Source organism: Phascolarctos cinereus, unplaced genomic scaffold, assembly GCF_003287225.1.
Source record: "Phascolarctos cinereus isolate Bilbo 61053 unplaced genomic scaffold, phaCin_HiC Scaffold_3;HRSCAF=262, whole genome shotgun sequence".
NCBI lineage: Eukaryota > Metazoa > Chordata > Mammalia > Diprotodontia > Phascolarctidae > Phascolarctos > Phascolarctos cinereus.
In genome coordinates, this window is record NW_027555736.1 from 85,911,912 (window position 1) to 85,935,561 (window position 23,650).

The following is a 23,650-nucleotide window of genomic DNA, read 5'->3' on the forward strand; positions in this document are numbered from 1 at the left end:
AGATTAGAGCTAGAGATCTGATAATGCTAGGTCCCAATCCTTCCTGCTTTTTTCCCCCATCATTTCCCTTGAGATTGGCATTGTCTTCTTCCAAATCAATTTTGTTAGTATTTTTCTAAGTCTATAAAGTAATTCTTTTATAGTCTGGTATATAACACTGAATAAGAAAACTATTTTAGGGAGTATGGCCTTTTTTTATTATAATAGTGCAAGCCTTACGTAAAGAGTATTTTGTGGTTGTATTCATACAGTTCATATAGTTCTATATGTGTCTTCGTAGGCAGACTCCCAAGTATTTTATACCTTCCACAACGACTATAAACGTAATTTCTTTCTATTTCTTTCTGCTGAGTTTTTGATGATAATATACAGAAAGACGAATAATTTCTGTGGGTTTATTTTATATCTTACAACTTCGCTGAAGTTATCGTTTCTAGGGTTCTCTAAAAAAAACTGATAAAAAGTTTTGTTTCCTCTTTGCCTATGTTTATTTTCTCAATTTCTCTTTCTTGTCTCATTACTATAACTAATATTTCTAGCACTGTGAACATTGTTGATTTACTCCTAATTTTATCGGAAAGGCCCCAGTTTATCCTCATTGCAGTTAATGCTGGCTCTTAGTTTCAGATACTAGAGAGGCTGGCTTCAAGGCGTATAGATGAGCCTAGATTCCAACCAGTTCAGCTAACCCTAAATATAATATTACTTCAATGATACCATGCTATATTCTACATGAATGTTTCTGGGGATAGAGCTATATAAATTAAACTCATTCAAACATGCAGGAAAAGGATGATGAGGAGATTCATACCACACACTCATCTTATCTGAACAAGGCAAAATACAAAAATATTATCTTTAAGAAGTCTCACCTTCCAGGAAGGTCACTGAGAGAACAAGGGGAAAACATAATGGACAAAGGCCATGAAAGGGGGACAGATACTAGAATAACCTAGAAAAAGGAAGAAGGAAGAATGGAATATTTCTTAGAATGTGGAGTACCAAAGAGAAGGGTCATTCAAACAGGCTAAGTGATCAGAGGGCTGAGCAGTCTCCTGAATTACATTCTTGTCTGAGCAGAGGAAATAGGGGGAAGGGAGGGAAGAAAAAAGAAAACATAATAAAAAGTAGAAGAAGTAATCTGGGCAGGGTGGGTAAGAGAAAAGATTACAGTCTGAGAAAAGATACTATGATCAGATTGTTGTAAGCAAAACAATCAGAACATAGTACAGATTTATTTTTAAAAGTAACATACCTGAATTAGATAGAAAAAAGTAAAAATTAAACAATTATAATCTCAAATGTTAATGGACTCAATTTGTCCACATTAGAGAACAAAGCATCAGGATGCACTAGAAAAGGAGAAATTAGGAGGAGAAACCAACAATATTCTATATACAACATTCGGACACAAGGAAGTAAAACAAGGAGATTAAAAAAAATTTACTATTCTTCAGTCAACTGTAAGAGTATCAAAGCAATCATGATTTCACACAAGGCAGCTAGGTGGCACAATAGATAGAGCGCTGAGTCTGGAGTGAGGAAGACCTGAGTTCAAATCTGCCCACAGACACTTACCAGCTCTGAGACCCTGGGCAAATCACTTAATCCTGTTTGCCTCAGTTTCCTCATCTCTAAAATAAGCTGGAGAAGCAAATGGCAAACCACTCCACTATCTTTGCCAAGAAAGCCCCCAAATGGGGTCACAAAGAGTGAGACATGACTGAAAAGACTAAATAACAATAACAAAAAACAAGCACCATCAAGAATGAAACAGGAAAACATTATCAATTAATGAAAGACTTTCAATATTAAATACACATGCCCAGAATGGCATTGCATCCAAGTACATAATATAAAATTTTACTGAAAATTTCAAAGACCTCCAGAATAAGCCAAGCACTAAAGGTCACCTAGCCATCTGCCCAGTTGTCATTGCCACTTCCCCGCCCTCCCCTTCCCTCCCCCAGACCAACATCCTCCTCAACAAATTAACAATCTCAAAATAAGAATGAAATATGAAATTTTGAAAATCCAAGGAAAGATAAAACTTGCAAAAAAGACTACTGGGAATATATACCAAATAAAAGACTTTTTTTTAAAAATTAATAAGCCATTAGTTAATGTGAAATTTTTTTAAAAGAGAAAAATTAAAACCAACTGGCAAAATAAAAAAGAGAAGAAGTTTACAATGAATGAAGAGGAAACAAAGGACATTAACAGAAACTGCTATATCTAAATAGCAAAATCTAAGAATGTAAAAAATGAATATTATATAAAATATCAAAATCAACAGCAAAGAAAACAGATGGCAAATAGCCCAATCTCAAAAAAAGAAACTGAACAGGCCAGACATGAACTAAAAAAAGTCACACATTACATAAACTAATAAGGGAATCCTATCAAACAGTGAAAGAGTAATTAAACCCTCTGATACATAAATTGCTGTCAAAATTAGAGAAATAAGATATAGCAAACTCCTTTAATGAGATAAGTACAGCTCTGATATCCAAACCAATTAAGGATAAAGCAGAGAAAGACAATGATAAACTAATATTATTAATATAAAATTTCAATACTACTAGAGTAAAAATTTAAAGCCAAGAGAAGCAGCAGAGGAGAAAACCAGTTTAAAGAAAGCTTGGCATGACATCCAACAAGCAAAATCTTCCCAAAGGGAATTAAAGATGAAAATGGAAAGATAACAAATAGAAGAAAAATGGGCAAGATTTGTAAAAATTATTATAACAAACTGTTTTCAAGAACTGTGAAACTACCATACTTGGCCTCTAACATCACAGTTCCAAAAGTGGTGCTTACAGGGAAAGAAGAATGTCACTGAAGAGAACAAAGATGGGAAAAGCTGCCAGAATGGCCCAAGAATATATAGAGGCGATTTCTGTCTATGCAGGAGGTGACACAACTGTGAGCATTTATTGAGGTGGTGATTTACAATACAACTGAAGGAGGGGAGGGTACCAAAAGAATGGAAAAAATGTTGAACCTTATTAATAGCAAGAAAAGGTGACTACAAGGAAGAATACCAATAGCTACCAATCTACCACATAACAGTGTTAGGAAGGAAAGTCTGCTTTTGTAAACAATCCGAGAAACCATCTTTACCATTTCACAAATGAACTAAAAATGTAGCAAACATAAAATTTCACTCTGGTTACTGTTTGTTGATTATAAAAAAGCATTTCATTCACTAAAACAAAATGCTGCGTTGCAAGATTAAGACAAGGTGACTCTCATCCAAACATCAAAATCATTTAAAATTTCTTTAAAGCCCTAAAAGGAATAACCCTATTCAATGATCCTCTGATCATAACTATCAGATGAAGCATAAAACAAGGACATGCATTCACCACTGATGGAGAAGATCCATTGTAGAGTTCAAGTTGAAAAGAGATTCATTCCTACAGATGGTGAGGTTCATCTAAAGTATCTATTAGCAGATCAAGCTTCAGAACACAGTAAAGTCTCCTAGAAGAGATCGCTAGTCATCCTCTGGATAGTAAAAGACCTAACTATCCACACAACAAAGACAAAATGGACGAAGACCGTATTAAGATGTATTTGAATGGACAACTTATACAGCCTGCCCATCAGTGAATGACAGACAGTACAAATTTTTCATAGGTTCATAGATCTGGAGTTTGAAGGATCTCAGAGGCCATTTTACAGATAAGGAAACTGTATTTTATGAAGAAAATGTGTTCAAGAGGTGCAAGGAGTCATGGGTAGTGAAGTACATGAGATGTGGACCCTCCCCAACCACTCCCCAGGGGTGAACTTATGGGAGGACAAGAGTTACACAAAATTCAGGCATGGATACATTGAGATCTGTCTGTTTGGAGAAAGCTTTCCAAATTGATGAAATCAAATATTCATTTGAGTATTCGTAGAGATTACTGTAATAAAAAGAAAGAGTATTTATTATGACCTAGTGAGATTTACCTCAGGGATGCAAGGATGGATCAATATTAGGAAAATAATTAGCATCATTAATCATATTAAATATATACAAAAAGATGAACAAAGGTTAACAAAATGCAGTAGTCATTTATGTTTAAAAAAACAGTATATAATAATAGAAGAATTTTTCTTTATCACAACCAAAAGCATTTATTTTAAAACACTAACTAGCATCACTTCCAATTAACTAGCAAACACCAGAAGCTTTACCAGTACAACTAAAGGGTAAAACAAGAATGTTTCAGTTGACATAGACAAGAAATGCTAGGTATAAAAATAAGAAAAACAAATTGAGGGAATAGGCATTTATGAAGAAGCAAAATTATCCCTATCTACAGATAATTATCATGTTTTACTTAGAAAACTCAAGAAAAAAACTAATCAAGATAAACCAGTAGTTCTGTCAGGACATATAAGGAATCCATAAGAATTATCAGTATTTTTGCATGTTATCAACAAAAGCTGACAGCAAAAAAATGAGAAATTCCATTTAAAATAACTACAAAAGGCATAAAACATCTGCAACTGATTGTATATGTAGAATAAATAAGATAGAGGAGGCAAGGATGACACCAAGCCAGACAACCTGTGTGACTGGAAAGATAGTGTGATGATGCTCAACTATAACAGAAAGTCCAGAAAAGGACTGTATTCAAAGACATAATGAGTTGTGTTGTGGACATGCTGTGTTTGTCTATAGCACATCCAGTTTGAAATGCTGAAATGAAAGCTATTATGATGATGAGAAGGAGGAATTAGTGCTTAGGATACATAGACCTGGGAGTCATTTGTATAGAGATCAGTGAAGCCACAGAAGCTGATGAGATTATAGAAGGCCCCAGAGAAAGCCCTGGGTAATATATCCAGTTAATAGACATGGCATGGAGGAAGAAACTCTAGCAAAGGAGAAAGGGAACAGGCAGAACGAAAACCAGAGAAAGCAGCGTCAGGAAAACCCAGAGAAGAGAAAGTATCCAGGAGATGAAGGTGGTCAAGAGTGACAAATGCAGGGAAGAGGTTCCATTAGATTTGCAATTAAGAAACCAAACCACTGGTGACTATGGAGAGAGCAGTTCAATTGAATTATCAATGAAGTAAGAAGTCAGACTTGGGACAGTTCAGAAATCTACAGGAAATAGAGACACCTAGTGTAGATGGCTTTTTCAAATTTAGCTGAGAAACAGAAGAAATATAAGACGACAGATAGCAAGTATGGTAGGAAACAAAGTGGGTGCACATGAATTGGAGAATAGCTAAAAAAATACTGGTACACAAACGTAATGAAATATTTTTGCACCAAAGAAACTGATGAAAGCCACTGTTTCAGAAAAACCTTAGAACACTTGTATAAAGTGAAGCAATATGAAGTGAACAGAACTAGAAGAATGATTTCTACAGATATTATAATAATGATAAGTAAGACAACTTTGAAAGAGTTAAGATTCATCAGAAAGAATCTGATTCATGTAATGATCAATCATGATCTCAGGAAACTGATAAGGAAGCATACCTTTTGGCAGAGATGTGATGGTCTAAAGGTACAGAATGAGATCTTATACCGTCAGACACAGCCAACGTGTGAACAACTGTTTTACTTGACTATCCTTATTTGTTACAAGGAAGGGCTTTTATTGGTTGAGGGTTGGACTTATGGACAAGGGATGGGTGGATAGTGATAGAAAAAAACAGAACATCAATCAAACATTTTAAAAAACACAGAAGAGAGTAGAAGGAAGTTTAGAAGGGGACAGAGACAAGCAGGATAATTTTGTAACTGTGTTAAATTGAATACACTTAAAAAACAATAATTAAAAGTTCACAGCTTCACATTCAATCACCTTTCTGTTATTCTTTGTACATTCAAATATTCCTTGATATTTAAATTGATAATAAAAAAATGTAAAATTAAAAAGCTGCCCGGTGAATTTCAAAGGACCATAGCTCACACACACCTCTTTTGCTGTGTTAAGCTGCTAACTTGTTTTCTTTTATTTCCCTCCTTTCTATCTTTCTCCCTAATGTTCCATTCTTGAAGTAACTCTCTACTAAGGAGATATGTATGTATGTATGTATATATGCATACAGATATATATAAATATATAAACAAAACCTCTCATTTAAAAATATATAAGACTAGGGTCCCTTGAACTCTCAGTCATAGTTCCTAAAACATAGTGGAAATAAATAGGATTGCATTCACCTTGGTAATAATAAATCTAGTTTTAAAAAATTAAAATGGTAATATAAGAAATTAAAATGAAAAAACAGAAGGAAAAATGTAAAGGAGTAATAAAGTAGGGCAAAACTATCTTTTATAACATAAAAAGGGTCTATGTTTTCACCAAAGTAATGTTTTCACAACATAATTTCAAAAGGTCATAGCCACCTAATGATAGGAATAATTTTAAAACCCATAACCATAAACTCAAAGAAATCTTTACTATAAAGCATGACAATAGGAAACAACTAAGTTGTTTTTCCTTGATACTTCTGCATGAGACTCACAAAAATGACAATTTTTATATCTGTCCCACCCACCATGAAATAATTTCATTTTGTCCCATAAATCTCTAATTATATTGATATTAATAACTTCCCAACCATAATCAGGCTCTGCTTTCAGTAGGACCTGAATTCTCTTAGTAAGCCTTAGAGCCTTATTATTATTGTCAATACTGTGAAATAAAAACATAGTGGTTCCTTTTATTTATTGGACTAGATAAGATATGTGTGAAAATAAATACCTTTGAAATGTAGGTGAGTTTAATAGCTCCAACAGGTGGGGATCCAGAAGGAAGGTTCTAGGGGACAAAAAGGATTATGATTAATATCAAATATTACATATATTAAAATCTTCATGCTACTATTCCACATTTATACTCTTAATTATGAGGAATTTAAGATTGAGCACTTTCTAGATACAATAGCACTTCAAATGTTTTCTTATTAAGCTCTAAAGATTATCACTCCATTATTATAAGAGGAACCCTACACAATTCTAACAAAAAGTGCTCTACAAGACATCATTGAATATTTTTTATCTTTAAGTTAGTCTTTTCTTAAATAACCCAAAAGCTGAAATATTTCTTCTGCAGCACTAATTAATCACCAAGTTGCATAATTATAAATAATGCAATATGCTGGTCCTAAATGCAATGAGCAGAAAAAAATTATAAACATACATGTCAAAATGTCGCTGACAAAAATGGAAACAGTCTGTTAATATTCTTTTGTGAGAACAAACATAAATTTAGGGTTTGAAAAATCTATTTTTGTTTTTGTTTGAACGGTACAGTGTTATTTAAAAAAATAACCAGTGATACCAATTTTTAGCCAATAAATTGTGATTCATGCTATAAAGACAAGATTCAGAGCTCTATGATTCAATTTACCTCAAGTCAACATAAAAAAAAATTGTAAGTACTAGGTGTTATGGGGAATTCAACAATATGTAAACAGTCTCTACAGACTTACAGATCTAACCAGGGAGATAAGAAAAATTTCAAAATAACCATACAAGTCAATATAACATGCCATGAGAGAGCTTAAAAAGGCCTATGGTCACTAAGAAAAAAGAAAAAACATATTCATGGGGAAGAGGGATGAGAATAAGGAAAGGATTCATGAAGAATATTGCATCTGAGTAGGGAAAGGCATTCCAAGCACATGAATAAACATGAATGATGCTTCCTTGAAGGTGGAAAATCTAAAGGTCATTAATTTGAAAAATAATCACTAATCCAATTCAAAGCAAGGGAGTAAAGAAAGAAAGCAACTGACTGATCCCTTCATACTCAACCTGTTGCTATTCTTTTTTCCTGAATGTTCTCAAATTTCAAACCTTAAACTTGAGTGACTATAAATTTTATCCTGATAAAGAGTATTTTACACAGCTTTTTCATACTTTCTATATAGCTTCCTGAACAGTGAGCTTCTGATTAAATTTGGCTCAAATGTCTAATTACTGCTTTCATTTCATTATGTATAGATAGATCGATCAATAGATAGATAGTAACTACTTTTAGAATAAAAGAGGCCTTTAATTCTTCCTTACAATACTCTACACACTTCTCAAGAGATATCCACCACCCCTGACTTGATCAGTATTCTAACTTGAGAACTTAATGAGCTTGACATTAAAGATCATAAGCCCTACTAAACTTCATTTGTTTCTATTCATTCAGCAAATGTTTACTAAAAGCCTATTATGCTCAAGGTAGAAAAAGAAGCAAACTTAACATTTTAACTAACAATGAAGAAAGAATAAACATTTTCGAGCAACAGAAATTACATGATTAGACTTAAATTTTATAAATATCAATACGGCATTATGAAATAGGAATTAAAAACATGCTTCCTGATCTCACAGTGCTCATTTTCTAGTAAGGGAGATAAGACATATTATAATACAAAGCAGAATACATTAAGAGCTAAAATGATGGTATAAAGTGCTATATGTTACAGAAAAGGGATCACTTCTGGGTGGTGGTAATGAGAGTGACATTTGAACTAGAGGTTCATTACTGAGGTGACATCTGAACCAGACCTAGGAAGACAGGAAGAATGTAGAAGGAAGAACCTCTTGGGGAATGTTTTAATAATGACAGTTTCTCAGTATGGCAGGCACAAAGGATCAATGAAGGAAAAGCAGAGGACAATCAGTCTGAAAAGGTGAGCTATTGCTGAATTCTGGCAGAATTTAAAAGTCAACAGAGGTATTCTGGCCTTTATTCCACAGACTATGAGGAACCAGTGAGGAGTCACAAGGAGTAATGTGATTGATCCATGATCTAGAAAAAACAAATAATCTGGCAATAGAGTACAGGATAAATCAGAGAAAGAAACAAAAGGCAGGCATACTAGTCAAGAAGATAGTGATTTAATTCCCACAGGTGACTAGAAAAATGGTGATGCCATTAACAGGATGGGGACTAGCATGAGATGAATCTGGTTTTAGACATGTTAATTTTGAGCAGCCAAGGCAACATCAAATGAAAAAACTGTAAAGAGCTTTGTAAGATATACTGTTTACAGAATATCAGCTATTATTACTTCTCAAACATATATTTATTCATCTGAGAGAATACTATTTTTATTTCTTACCCTGCCTATTTTTATCGTAGCTTTCATTCCTATTATCATTTTTATTTTATTCCCTTTAAATATATGATTTATTATGTCTCAAGGTCAAAGATTTTTATCTTGTTCCTCCCACCCATCCTCTCTGCCTTTCATTCCCAGAATACTTAACTAAAATATTAAAAAGTCTGAGCTCAAACTACAAGCAAAATGATCTTTCCAAATGTTGGTTGCTTTTCAATACCAAAATGTTTAGCTTTTAAATCTCTCACAGGCTATTATTCTAACACACTGAATAGCGCCCTAAGCTTTTATGTGTGAGAAGGAAATGAAAAACCACAGAATGCCATGAAGGATCACAGATTAAAATAGCCAAGTTGCATAGGGAAAACGTAAGCTGCTAAGATACAAAGGAAATGCAAAAAAAAAAAAGACACCTAGTTTTTATGACCATTATAGTTACTGTTAAGTTCAAATGCAAAGATTTCTGTTTAAAACTGACGATAGAGAAGAAAAGAATGAGCTGGTATACCAAAACAAATAGCAAGTTTCCACCACATTTTATCAAAATTATATTTTTCAAATCCCTTCATTTTCACATTCAGCCAAAAGTATAAATCTTTCCAACTGTCACTAAATGCTGATGAAGTCATAAATGTTAGCAAAATCCTGGAACAGATTATTAAATAAATGAAAGCAATGATCACTAGGAGACGGTATGGATTTAAGAAAAAGTTAGGCCAAACTAAATTAATTTATTCTGATACATTAAAGGAACACCATTAACAGTGTATAACTGCTTTCAGCAAGACACCTAATAAAGTTTCTCATAATATACTTACAGACAAGAAGCAAAAATGTTGCTCAGATAAAAGTATAGCTCTTAGCCAATTGAAAACTATGCCCAAAGAATGTCACTTATTATATCAATTTCAACCCAAAAGGAAAATCTCTAGTGTTATATTCATAAGAACTCTATGCTTAGATTTGTCCTTTTCAAAGTTTTTATCAATGACTGAGATGAAGACATTGAAGGCATATGTACTAAACCTTCAAACAACAAAATTTTACAGAGAGTAAGCTTCCTGTCAGGGACTGTTGTGTTTCTTTTTATATCCCCAATACCTAGCAGGACATTGCACATGGTAAGCACTTTAAAAACATTTATTGAACTACATGAACTGAACTACTGAATGACAGAAGATTCAGCTTTTGAAAGAGCAGACCTACAGGCTGAAATAAAGTAAAATTTAACAGGGATAAATTTAAGTTACGTATTTTGATTCAAGAAATCAAGAACACAAACATGATTAGAGGAAACTGACTTAACAGTAGCTAACTGCAATACGAGCCAAAAGCGTGATATGGCTGCCTTCAAATCTTAGGCTATACATACTTCCTACAGAAACAGAGTTCAGAAAAAGGAAACTAATAGTTGACTGCAATTCTATATCAATCTAAAACCATATGTCATATTACATTAAGTTCTGGACACCAAATGTTAAGAAGAGCACTGAGAACAAAAACATATCAGCAAGAGGCAGGAAGGGCTGGAGATCACGCTGTAAGAAGCTGAAGTGATTGGGGAGATTTAGTCTGGAAAACAAAAGACTTGGTCTTCAAATGCCTTAAAGGCCATACCCTGAAAACGACTATCCCTACTCTTAGCAGTGCCTCGGGACAGAACAAAGAATGGCAGTAGGAAGCTACAGAGGTAGGTTTCTAACAATCAGAGTCAAAGTCATCCACAAACTAGAGCATTCCTATTGCTGGAAGTGTCCTTTTCTGAAAGAACAATCTTGGAAGAAAAATAGTAGAAGGAGAAACAGTAGAAGAAAAAGCCCTTTTTAAAAAGAGCCTTGAAAGACCTGGGCTGTACCACTCTATTAGCCTCCTGACCATGACCTGGAAGGCTGACACCAGACAAGTCTCCTGAGCCTGAGTCTCCTCATCTCTGAAGTGAGGACGCTGGAGTAGTATCTCTTCCAACCTAAAATTCTATATCAAGCGTTTAACTTACAGATTAATATTATGAAATTTACCTGAATGATTTGAATGTCAGTAAACTTTAACCTTTAAATGATGCAATGTGCTCTGTAACTGTAATAACCAAGCTTGGATCTATAGAGTTGAAAAAATATACCTTCCTTCTTCCTTCACTGCAGAAGTTGGGGTAACAGGTGTGGAATACTGAATACACTATTGGACAGGGGTAATATGTTGGTTGTTTTTGCTAAATTCCCCCTCCCCTTTCTTTTGTAAGTGTTTGTCAAAAGGAAGTATTTGCTTGCTAAGGGAAGATAAGAGTAATATGGGGCAACTAGGTGGTACAGACCACTGGCCCTGGATTCAGGAGGACCTAAGTTCAAATTCAGCCTCAGATACATAACACTTACTAGCTGTGTGACCCTGGGAAAGTCACTCAACCCTACTGCCTAGCAAAAAAAAAAAAAAGATAAGAGGAATATAATCAGAAATGAATATAATAAAAAAGTAAAAGGCATCAACAAAAATATTTAACATTAATGACTTATTACAATAAAGATACAAATCTCATATGAGAATGTGAAAGGGCAAGCTCATAAGTATTATGATATAAGTGGTTGATCTGTGAATAGATCACAACCATTTTATAAGGTCACTACAAATTTTAGAACATGCTTGAAAAACAGTAGTACCATCTAAAAGACAAAAAGTCTTAAATAGTTATCCTTGCATTTAATCATCTCCTGATTCTGAAACAAAGTATTAATGCAAAGAAGGCAAATGAAGGCAAGGAACTTGTAGAGCACAGTGGACAGAGCACATGATATGGATCAGGAAGACTAGAGTCTGATTCCTACCTCAGATACTTACTTGCTACATGACAAACTCTAAACCTCAATTTCCTCGTCTAGAACATAAAGATAATAGTAGCACCTACCTCACAGAGTATTTTGTGAGAATCGAGTGAAATAATATATGTAAAAGTGCTTTGCAAACCTTAAGGTGCCATATAAAAGTTAGCTATTATTTATTATAGCTATGATACCCAGCAAGACATTAAATACTTCATAGTTCCGTAATTTCAGCAGAGAAAGCACCCCATGCACTGTCACATCTCACAACCTTTTTAATGACTTCATGGGCAGACCTTTCGTGAATTTCTATAGCCAAAAATTCTATAACTCATCAGCTACACTGGTGAAGAGACTCTGAATTTCACCAAGCCAGGCCTCATGACAGATACACAATCTGTCCCAAGACCCAGAAAAGTGTTCACAGTTTTGGATAAGCCACCAGAGCCTGCGCCCCCTCAGCACAGCCTTCCATAACCTAGGGTCACAATCATGTCACAACAATGATAATGTGGCAGTAGGGAGAATTAATGGACACATATGGCATTAGTCTGAGGGTTTTAATGCTTATCTGCAAATTGCTTTAAAAGATTCTCCTTTGAACTTTACAAACCTGTGGATTATCCATGTACCAGACCAGACTATCTTCTTGGTATCCAGGATGAAGTACCTCCGCAGAAATTTCCCACTATTCTCATTTTCTTCAATGTCTAGGAAACCACAAATTCGATTCTGACGATCCACATAAGGCATTTCTGAGCTTGAACATTACACTGAAAAATAAAACCAGGAATTAGCTTCCTATAAAATGCCAGAAATAAAACTATTAAAATTTTTCCTCAGTGGACTCAGAAACATGTTGCAGGAACTATTTAACAGACGAATGTTCAATGTACTTGAAAACACAGAACTCTAGAACATTTGAGGTGTGGACCACAGCTCCAGTTCTATGGATTACATTTTCTGTGACTGACTGGATTATTCAAATCTATCCTCCCATGGGAAGAGAACAAAAATGAATTTTTCCCATAGTGATAAAATACTAAACAGTTTAGATCAGGGGTGGAAAGTCTGCGGCCTCAAGGCCACATGTGGCCTTCTAGGTCTAGGTCCTTGGGTGCAGCCTTTTGAGTGAGTCCAAATTTTATAAAATAAATCTTATTATTAAGGGGATTTGTTCTGTGAAGTTTGAATCCAGTCAAAGGGCTGCACTTCAGGACCCAGAGGGCCACATGTGACTTTGAGGTCACAGATTCCCCAACCCGGGTTTAGATGATTCTTTTCAGGGCTAACCAACATAGCCTTAAAGAAGTCATCCATGTCGTATGATGTTATATTAAACATTACAGACAGAGTTCTCTAGACATATGAGAGAGGTAATGTGGCAGTTGAGATAGAAAGTGGACTGTGCAGTCCCAGAGACTCAAGTTCAAGTCCCTCTTTTTGACTGATACTCAACATCTGGCATACAGTAGGCACTTAAATGTTTATTGACTGTGTGGCCTTAGAAAAGTCTTAGTGCCCCATGACAACTCCCTAAGACCATACATTGAAGAAAAGTTTGGACAACCACACATATGGACTGACCAGGATTCAAGAGGCCAGTCTCTGCCACTAAATACTTTGATGACCTTGAGCAAGTCCCAATCTTTCCTGTGCTAAATGTCATCCTCTATAATGAGTGTTGGACTAGATGGTTTGTTTCTCAGGTCCATTTTCTGCAATGAATCCTATGATGCCATGATTCATGTAACATCCTAAATATTACCATGCGTGAGTGCTGTTTACGTAACCAAGAGACTGTATGCTAGAGTAGACAAGACATTAAGTGAGGACACAGAACCCAGGCAGTGGGACTCTGGGAAAGACATGTAAGCTTCCAGAGGCCCAGGTACCTCACTAAGAATGGGTCACTGAACAGGTACCGATCTGCATGGGACAAGGAAGTATTCTATGAAATCACAAGTCCAATTTTTTTTAAGTATGTGAAAACTATAAGCGAATACATAAAAACAAGGTGGCATCTGACCTTCTATTCAAAACGAGACTGAACTCGAAAATCTGGTCTACAAATGAACCAGCTGAGATATAGAAACATCTTTAACAGAGTTCATGAGGACTCCAAGAAAATCAGGGAGGCAATTTTTTAGCTCTAATCTAATTAGCTTGTATCTATCTAATTTATTTGACTTCCAATAAAATATGTAAGTTGCATAGAAATAGTTTCTAACATTATGAAACCACTAGCAAGAGGTATGTCAATTGGAAAATGAGAAAAAAACAGTCTCTTTTGAAGTGAATTATAAAATATTTTATGGATCAAAGTGAGAGGCAAAATGATAGGTCTCTCTATAAAAGGCACAACTTCTAATAGAGAGAAAACTATATTTGACATCACAAAATGCTTTGAATGGCCCTCAAGAGTCATTCTATTAGAATGCAAGCTCTGTAAGGTTAAAAAAAATTCTTCTCTACATTCTAGAACTTGCCTTGCAAATTATGGATGCTTTAACATTAATACTTTACCTGGGGGGGGGGAGCCAAGAGGGCAGAGTGAAAGCAGTGACTTGCTTAAACTCTCCTCCAACCCCCCCCCAAATACCTGTAAAAAATTGGCTTTAAACAAATTCTAAAGCAGCAGAACCCACAAAAAGACAGATTAAAGCAAATTTCCAGCCCAAGACAGTCTGGATGGTTGATCAGAAAGGTGTATCGCGCTGGGCTGGAAGAGGAACAGTTCGGCCTGGGCACACAGGCCACAGCGAACCTGGAGCAGGCCTCAGAGGACTGAATCGCAAGCTGCTGTGGCGGATTCAACCCAGGAACGCCAAAGACAACTTAGAAGGTCAGTGGGAAAAGTCTGTTTCTGTGGTGAGAGAGTAGCTCAGTCCCAGCCTCAGTTCTTGAGTGAGCATGCCCCTGGGGCAGTGGCTGTGTCCTGAGCTTCCGGCCCAAACACTAAGGGGGGGGGGGAGGCAGCTAGGTGGCGCAGTGGATAGAGCACCGGCCCTGAAGTCAGGAGTACCTGAGTTCAAATCCGGCCTCAGACCAAACACTTGACACTTACTAGCTGTGTGACCCTGGGTAAGTCACTTAACCCCAACTGCCTAAAAAACAAACAAACAAACAAAAACCAAAGACTGAGGGGGAGTCCTGTGGCTGATCAGAGGGGGGGTTGGAGGGATCTCTTTGCTGATGCTGAGGCAGGAATCTCTTGCTTTACCTGTGCTTAGATCTAGGTCACAGTTCTGGGTAGCAATCCTGGGGCGAAGAGGAGCACTGGCATGGTGGCGTCTGTAGTGGCTGGGAAGAGGAAATTCTCCTCACAGTTCCAAGACAGAAAAGACTGCTTGTGGTCACTCATAGACCACAGCACAGGCCAGGAAAGAAGTAAACACCCTTTTCGCCCTTTATCATACCACCCTGGAAGAACTGAAAATTTACAGGTCCCTACAAGTATCTCTGAAAACAGCTGCACAAAACCTCTGAAGCTTGGGACAATACATTCTTCACACTGGAAGCAGACTGTTACCTTAACAAAGAGTTTAAAATTCAAGGAACTGGCTGGGATCATGAGCAAACCTAGCAAAAAGAGTCAGACTATATTATCTTACTTTGGTGACAAAAAAATATCAAAAGAAACAACCAGAAAAAGACAACAAAGTCAAAGCTCCTACATCCAAAGCCTCCAAGAAAAATATGAATCAGTCCCAGGCCTTAAAAGAGTTCAAAAGGAATTTTGAAAAGCAAGTAAGGGAAGTAGAGGAAAAACTGGGAAGAGAAATGAGAGTGATGCAAGGAAATCATAAAAAACAAATCAACAGCTTGCTAAAGGAGACCCAAAAAAATACTGAAGAAAATAACACCTTAAAAAATAGCCTAACCCAAATGGCAAAAAAGGTCCAAAAAGCCAATGAGGAGAAGAATGCCCTAAAAAGCTAAATTGGCCAAATGAAAAAGGAAGTCCAAAAGATTACTGAAGAAAATACTTCCTTAAAAATTAGAATAGAGTGATTGGAAGCTAGTGACTTTATGAGAAATCAAGACATTGTAAAACAAATCCAAAAGAATGAAAAATTAGACAACAATGTGAAACATCTCATTGGAAAAACAACTGACCTGTAAAACAGATCCAGGAGAGAGAACTTAAAAATTATTGGACTATCTGAAAGCCATGATCAAAAAAAGAGCCTAGACATCATCTTTCAAGAAATTATCAAGGAAAACTGCCCTGATATATTAGAACCAGAGGGCAAAATAGAAATTGAAAGAATCCACAGATCTCCTCCTGAAAGAGATCCCCAAAGGAAAACTCCTAGGAATATTATAGCCAAATTCCAGAGTTCCCAGGTCAAGGAGAAAATATTACAAGCTGCCAGAAAGAAACAATTCAAGTACTGTGGAAACACAATCAGGATAACACAAGATTTAGCAGCTTCTACATTAAAGGACCACAGGGCATGGAATATAATATTCCAGAGGGCAAAGGAGATAGGATTACAACCAAGAATCACCTACCCAGCAAAACTGAGTATAATCCTTCAGGGGAAAAAATGGTCATTCAGTGAAATAGAGGACTTTCAAGCATTCTTGATGAAAAGACCAGAGCTGAATAGAAAATTTGACTTTCAAATACAGACTCAAGTGGAACATGAAGAGGAAAACAGGAAAGAGAAATCATAAGAGACTTATTAAGATTGAACTGTTTACATTCCTGCATGGAAAGATGATATTTATAACTCATGAGACCTTTGTCAGTATTAGGGTAGTTGGAGGAAAAAATTATATGTATGTATAGATAGAGATAGAGGGCACAGGGTGAGTTGAAGATTAAGGGGTCATATCTGGAGAATAAAATTAAGGGATGAGAGAGGATTATACTAGGAGAAGAAGAAAGGGAGAGGTAGAATGGGGTAAATTATCTCACAAAAAAAACAGAAAAGAAAAGGCTCTTACAGTGGAGGGGAAATGGGGAAGGTGAGAGGGAATGAGTGAATCTTATTCTCATAGGATTTGGCTTAAGGAGGGAATAACATACACATTCAATTGGGTATGGAAATCTGTCTTACCCTACAGGAAAATAGGGGGAGAAGGGGACAAGAGAGCAGGGGGATGATAGAGAGGAGGGCAGATTGGGAAAGGGGAATCAGAAGCAAATACTTCTGAGGAGGGACAGGGTCAAAAGAAAGAATAGAATAAATGGGAGGGCAGGATAGGATTAAGGGAAATAGAGTTAGTTTTTCACAACATGTCTACTATGGAAGTGTTTTGCATAACTGCACATGTATAACCTATATTGAGTTGCTTGCCTTTTCAATGAGGGTGGGTGGGGAGGGAGGAAGGGAGAAAATTTGGAACCCAAAGTTTTAAAAACATGTTTAAAAAAAATGTTTTCACATGCAACTGGGAAATAAGAAATACAGGAAATGGGGTACAGAAATCTATCCTGCCCTACAGGAAAACAGAAGGGGAAGGGATAAGAGGGGGGGAGAAGAAAAGGCAGACTAGGGGAAGGGGTATTCAGAATGCATGCCATTTTGGGGTGGGGATGAGGGGCAAGATGGGGTCAAAATTTGGAACTCAAAATCTTGTGGAAGTAAATGTTGAAAACTAAAAATAAATGAATTTATATTAAAAAAATACCTTATGAGATGAAGCCTGTGGCAATCCTATAGGAAGACTGCAAAGCTGCGAGGAACTATAACAGAGTACTGACCAGTTCTGAGGGCAGGGAAGAAATCTTCATGGTAGGCAAAAATTAAAACAATTAAAAAATTCAAACCTGTGAGCAGTATTTGGCCCAACACTATTTTTCATGGTCCTTTCCAAATGGACTCCTATGGTGTCTAATATCCCAAAGGCATACTCCAAAACACCCAAGACACTTTTGAACACTAGTTATATAGATACAGATCTAAAGGAGACAAGCAGATCTGTGGGAAAATTTACCCACTGGGAAAAGTTTTTATTCTAAAATGTAACTGTCAAACATTTATAGTAAAATTAAATTACATATGATTTCTGTCCCACTAGAATAAGCTAACAGTATAGCAATACTATGACTACTACAAAAGCTTTACAGCAGAACACCACTGGAGGAAGTCCACAACCACATTGACTGGGCCAAGTCAAGTCAATCAGCATTTATTAAGCACTTCCGATGTGCCAGACACAATGGGACACTGGAAAAATACAAAGAGAGGCAAAAGACAGTCCCTGCTGCCAGAGAAGACAGTAGGATGGGAAAAACATTATGCAAACAACAAGATAGATAAACAGATCGACAGACAGACAGACAGACATATATAAACACACACACACACACACACACACACACACAATAAATGAGGTAATTTCAGAGAGAAGGAACTAAGACTGAGGAGGTGTGGCAAAGTCTTCTTATAGGAAATGGGCTTTTACCTGGTACTTGAAAGAAGCCAGGAAAGCCTGGAGATGAGAGATGGAGATGGAGATGAGGAGAGAAAGAATTCCAGGCACAGGTGACAGTGAGAGAAAATACAGGGCTGGGAAATGCAGTGCCCTGCGCAAGGAACAGCAAGGATGCCAGCATCACTGGATCACAGAGTGCACGGAGAAGAGTAAGGTGGAAGAACACTGGAAAGACGGGAAGGGCCAGATTGAGGAAAGGTGTTACAAAAATAAAACTGACGAGATTTGCCAATAGAATGAATGAGACAAAAAGCAAGGAGTGAAGGTTAATACCTGGAGTGACCATGACAATGGTGGTACCGGGGACAGTAACAAGAAATATGGAAAGAGGGGGAGAGGAAAGCAGGGGAAGATGAGTCCAGTTTTGGACATGTTGAATTTAGGATGTCAGTGTTGCATGTAGAAAGCTACGTGACACAGCATATAAAGTTTGAACAGAGAAGAGGAGGCAGAAAGAGAGGGCTCTAGACAGAGCCTTGGGGGACATCTATGGTTGGAAGCATGACCTAAATGAAGATCCAGCAGATGGGAGTGAGGAGAAGTCTAGCCCATAAGAAGAGAATCAGGATGGGGTAGTTCCACAGAAGCCTAAGGATAAGAGAGTGATCAACAGTGTCAAAGGCTCCAGTGAGGTCAAGGATAAAGGTTTGAGAAAAAGTCATTAGATTTGACAATTAAGAGGTATTTTGGAGAGAACAATTTCAGCTGGATGAAGAGGCACATAGCCAGAGTAGAACTGCTTACAGACAATCTTCTTAAGACAAGTCGTGGGGATAGAGCGAACAAGGAAAGGCTTTTTGAGGCTGGGGCAGACATTTATGTCTGTAGAGAGCAGAGAGGCAGTCAGTAGAGAGGGGCCAGGACAAATTTATACTATCTCATCTCAACTGGGTTCTCAGTGCTGCAAAATCATCCTTTTTTTCCTTCACTTCTTGATTCTACTGAACTCCCCAAAGCAACTATTCTCTTCAAGCCATCTACAACAGCTTCTTCCTCCTCCCTCTTAGCAGAAGACCTTCACCGAAAAAATTCAGGACATTCATCCCAAGCTCCCTCTCCTCCTCAATTCCATAAATCAACTCAGCACTATACTCCAATTCTTCTTTGGTCTATTTTCAGATAAAGGGGTATTCTATCTTATTATCAATACCACCTCAGCCCCAATTGTACCCTTTATCCAGTCCCCTTCAGGGAACTCCATTTCCATCATCATTTCTCTCCTTATATAGTCAACATTTTCTTATCCACTGGCTCCTTTGCATGCTACTTATAAATGTGACCAGCTCTCTCTCAAATTTAAAATCTTCACTTGGCCCAATAATCCTCTCAAGCTATCAACCTCTAGCTTTCTCTTTCACAGCCAAATTCTTAGAAAGAGCTGTCTATACTCACTGCTTCTACTTTCTCATCTCCCACTCCTTTCTCAACTCCTTGTATCCAATCATTGGATTCCTCCACACCACTCAATTGAAAACAATCTTTTTTTAAGGTCACACTAATGATCTTTTCATTGCAAATTCTAAAGCCTTTTCTCTATCTCTCCTCCTCTGGTTTTCCTAACATTGTTTTGCCATGGTTCTCTTGCTACCTGTCAGCCTAATTTTTTTCAGTCTTCACTGAAGAATCACAAGATCTTAGATACTGAGCTGAAGCAGATGTCAGAGGCCATCTGGTTAAATCCCCTCTTTTTGCAGTTGTTCATCTTCCATGTCACACTCCCTACACATGAGTACACTCTGGGTTCTGTCCTGGGCCCTCTCCTCTTTTGCTCTACACTTTCTCTCTTAGTGATCTCATCAATTCCTCTTAATTCAACCAATTTTATGTAGCCAGCTCCCAAATATTCATACCCAGCACTCAGCTTCCTCTTGAGCTTTAGTCTCATATCTCCAACTGGCTATCTCATAGGTATCTCAAACTCAACAATCTAAAACTAAATTTCTTCCCCTAAACCTATTCCCTCCCTCCTAATGTCCCTATTTCTGTTTAAGGTATTACCATTATTCCAGTCAACCAGGTTCAAAACCCAGAAGCATCATCAACTCTTCTTTCTCACTCACCACCACCATCTTAACATGTTTTATCAAATCCTCCTCTGGAAAAGCTTTCTTATCTACCCCCTTCTCCACACTCATATGACAAACAAAATCACAGTAGTTGAGGCAATAGTGTGAAGGATGAATTAGATGGGAACAAAAGGGAGGTTTGTGGAGTGCAAATGGAGAGAAAGAAACAGATACAGAAGATGTCATGCAGTTAGAACTGACAAGACTCCATTCCCAGTACACTTCTGGGGAGATAATGTATGTTTAATGCTTTAATACAGTAAAAGAATATTATCAAACTAACATATTCTTTCTACAAAAAAAGTATTCCATTGAAAAAAGTATAAATTAGAAAGTCAAAGCTCCTCCACAATCATAAAAAATAGGAAAGGATCCATGTGTATAAAAGTATTTATAGTAGTTTTTTGTGGTAGCAAAGAACTGGAAATTGAGGGGATGCCCATCAATTGAGAAATGAGTGAACAAACTGTGTTACATAGTTGTAATGGAATATTATTGTGTTATAAGAAATGACAAGCAGGCTGATTTCAGAAAAACCTAATAAACCTTACAAGAACTGATACAAAGTGAAGTAAGCAGGACCAGAAGAATACTGTACACAATAACACCAATACTGTACTATGATCAACTGTGAACGACTTGGTTATTCTTAGCAATATAATGACCCAAGACAATTCCAAAGGACTCATGATGAAAAATGCTATCCACCTCCAGAGAAAGAAGTGATGGAGTCTGAATGAAGATCGAAACATACTGTTTTTCACTTTATTTTTTTTCATAGTCTTTTTTTCTTTTGGTCTATTTCTTCTTTCACAACATGACTAACACTATATTTTATATAATTGCACATATATAACCTATACAAAACTGTTTACCATCTTAGGGAGGGGAGAGGTGAGGAAGGGAGAAAATTTGGAACAATTTTTTTTTAAATAATGAATGTTAAAAATTGTCTTTACATGCAACTGGAAAAAATAAAAAATAAACCCACTGCCTTTTCAGAGAGATTTTATTTATTGCTTTAAAAATGCTACAGGACTAGAAATCAGATAACCAAATTTTTTAGACTTATGTAAAAAGTAAGAAAAAATATGGTCTAAATGAGTCTTTCATTTGAGTAAAGTGAACGAGCTTTAGGTTCTACTTGAACATTTATTTTGACTGCTCAGAGACCTTTCTTGGCTTACTTCCTAGTTATCCACTAGGTTCCACATAGGTGAGATTGCTGGATGTGACCCTGCTATGTACAGTCGCATCTCACCTTTTATAACTCATTCTAACTTCCAACCACTCCCTAAGAATATTTAAAAGTGAACCCTGTATTTTTCCAGTGTTTAAAAATCTGATGATTGGTTTTCAAATAAACTAACCAGGAGGGTCATTGAAACATTTTAAATGCAAAGGAAAGAAGAGAAGGCCAAAAAGAAAGCACATTCAACCAGAACAGCTCAGAAAGTTACACTGAATTTATTCTATACCTTAAAAGAAAAGCAAGCTGCATATAAAAGAAACTCACACTTTCATGTAGAATCCTTTTTTCTTTTCTAACTTCATCAAAATGTTCATTTTATTTGTGTTTCAGTTCAGAATTTTTTTAAAAGTTCTTAAAGAAAAAAGAAAAATAAACTAACTAGCCCTTGCAAATAAGACCTCGAAAATACAAAATAATCTCTACATTCTTTTTCAGCTCTAAAGTTCTATGATTCAATGCCTACTCAAATATTTTACCTGTCTACCTCTTCACCATCTGAAAAAATGATACAAACATTAAGTACATAAAATCTGTATTTACTATTTCCCTAACCTATTTTTATTAAAAGTTACAAACAGCTATTTACATGTCAGCCTTGAAAATGGTAGATTATTAAATATTTGCTAAACATATGAACCTGGAATAAATATAAAACTATAAGAAATGTAGTAAAATTAATAATAAACGTTGGCCTCATCTCAGTTTTCTTTTTAAACCCAGGTAGTAAAAATAATAAACAGTCAGTAGTCTCAACTTCTGGCCAAGAAGTCTTCATGAACCAAAGCAGACTGTGCAGTTCTGACATATCTACTCTAGCTGAAACTTGAAATCTGCACCAGACCAAATAATGATTAAAAAAAAAATCTGATAAGTATCTATAGTGACGTCTATTCCCAAACTGTACAAAGTTATCAGCCAGAAACCAGTGGACAACAGGAAAGGGAGATACCAGGACATGCAAACAAGCTCCAGGGAGACCAGCAAATGGTGAGAAACCTGTACACTGACTATAGGGCTCTGTGTCTGGAAGCAGCAAGGGCTGAGCCCCCAAATGGGCAGATCTCAGGGTGGTCAGACAGCCTCAGGGTGGGGACCCTGGAAGCTCTGGGGAGCGGCAGTGGCCACAGTAGCACTATTGCAGCAGCACTCAGAACATGAGGTTCCAAGACCCCTAATTCTCTTTCCAGAGACCCCATAGAGATCCAGAACTCTGAACCTCAAAGACCTATGAGGGACTACTCTCAGGAAGTAGAGGTCAGTGCAGGAACCCAAGGGACACAGGATGAGACGATATAGGGCCAACCACCCCATCCAAAAGCTATGTCAAGGAGGGAAATTTCTGTATCACTGGACATCCTGAAAAATATTTTTTTTTGAAGCCTGGACACTGTATATCAAGAAATTATAAACAAAAACTGCTTGATCTCTAAGAGCTACGTGAAGATAGAATCTACGGATTATATCCCTTTTAAAAAAAACCCAAAAGGAAAAAAAGTCCCAAGACTCTTTACTCTCACTCCCCATATCCAGTCATTACCAAGTACTACAGATACTACTTCCTGAACAGCCCTTGTCTCCTCTGACACTGCCACCACCCCAGCTCAGGCCTGAATGTGTCACACCTAGACTATTACATAACCTTTTGGTACATCTCCCTGCCTCAAGTCTCCTCCCACTCCAGTCCATCATTCACTCAGCTATCAAACTGATTTTCATTAAGCAGAGACACATCACTCCCTATTCAAAAAACTTCAATGGCTCCCTATCACTCCAAGACCAAATAGAAAAACCTGCTTGGCTTCTACAGTCCTTTACAATGAGGCCTCCTCCTACCTTTCCCCTCTCGACATACTCACCTGCTGCTCCTCCCACGGGGGCATCTCCAGGTGCCAGGTATTTTTACTGGCTGTCCATCATGCTTGGGATGCTCTCCCTCCTCATCGTCACCTCCTGGATTCTTTGGCTTCCTTCAAGTCTCAGCTAAAGTC

The 23,650-nt window shown here is 36.9% G+C and overlaps 1 protein-coding gene across 1 annotated transcript in view; it reads right to left on the reverse strand.

Annotated features, from left to right (window-relative positions):
- PLEKHA1 (pleckstrin homology domain containing A1) overlaps window positions 1–23,650 on the reverse strand; it is a 77,657-nt gene that overhangs the window by 38,378 nt on the left and 15,629 nt on the right. Inside the window, 3 exon segments of the mRNA XM_020979243.2 lie at window positions 6,723–6,779; window positions 12,508–12,545; window positions 12,548–12,667. Coding sequence (XP_020834902.1) covers window positions 6,723–6,779; window positions 12,508–12,545; window positions 12,548–12,647 — 195 coding nt within the window. The 5' untranslated portion in view covers window positions 12,648–12,667.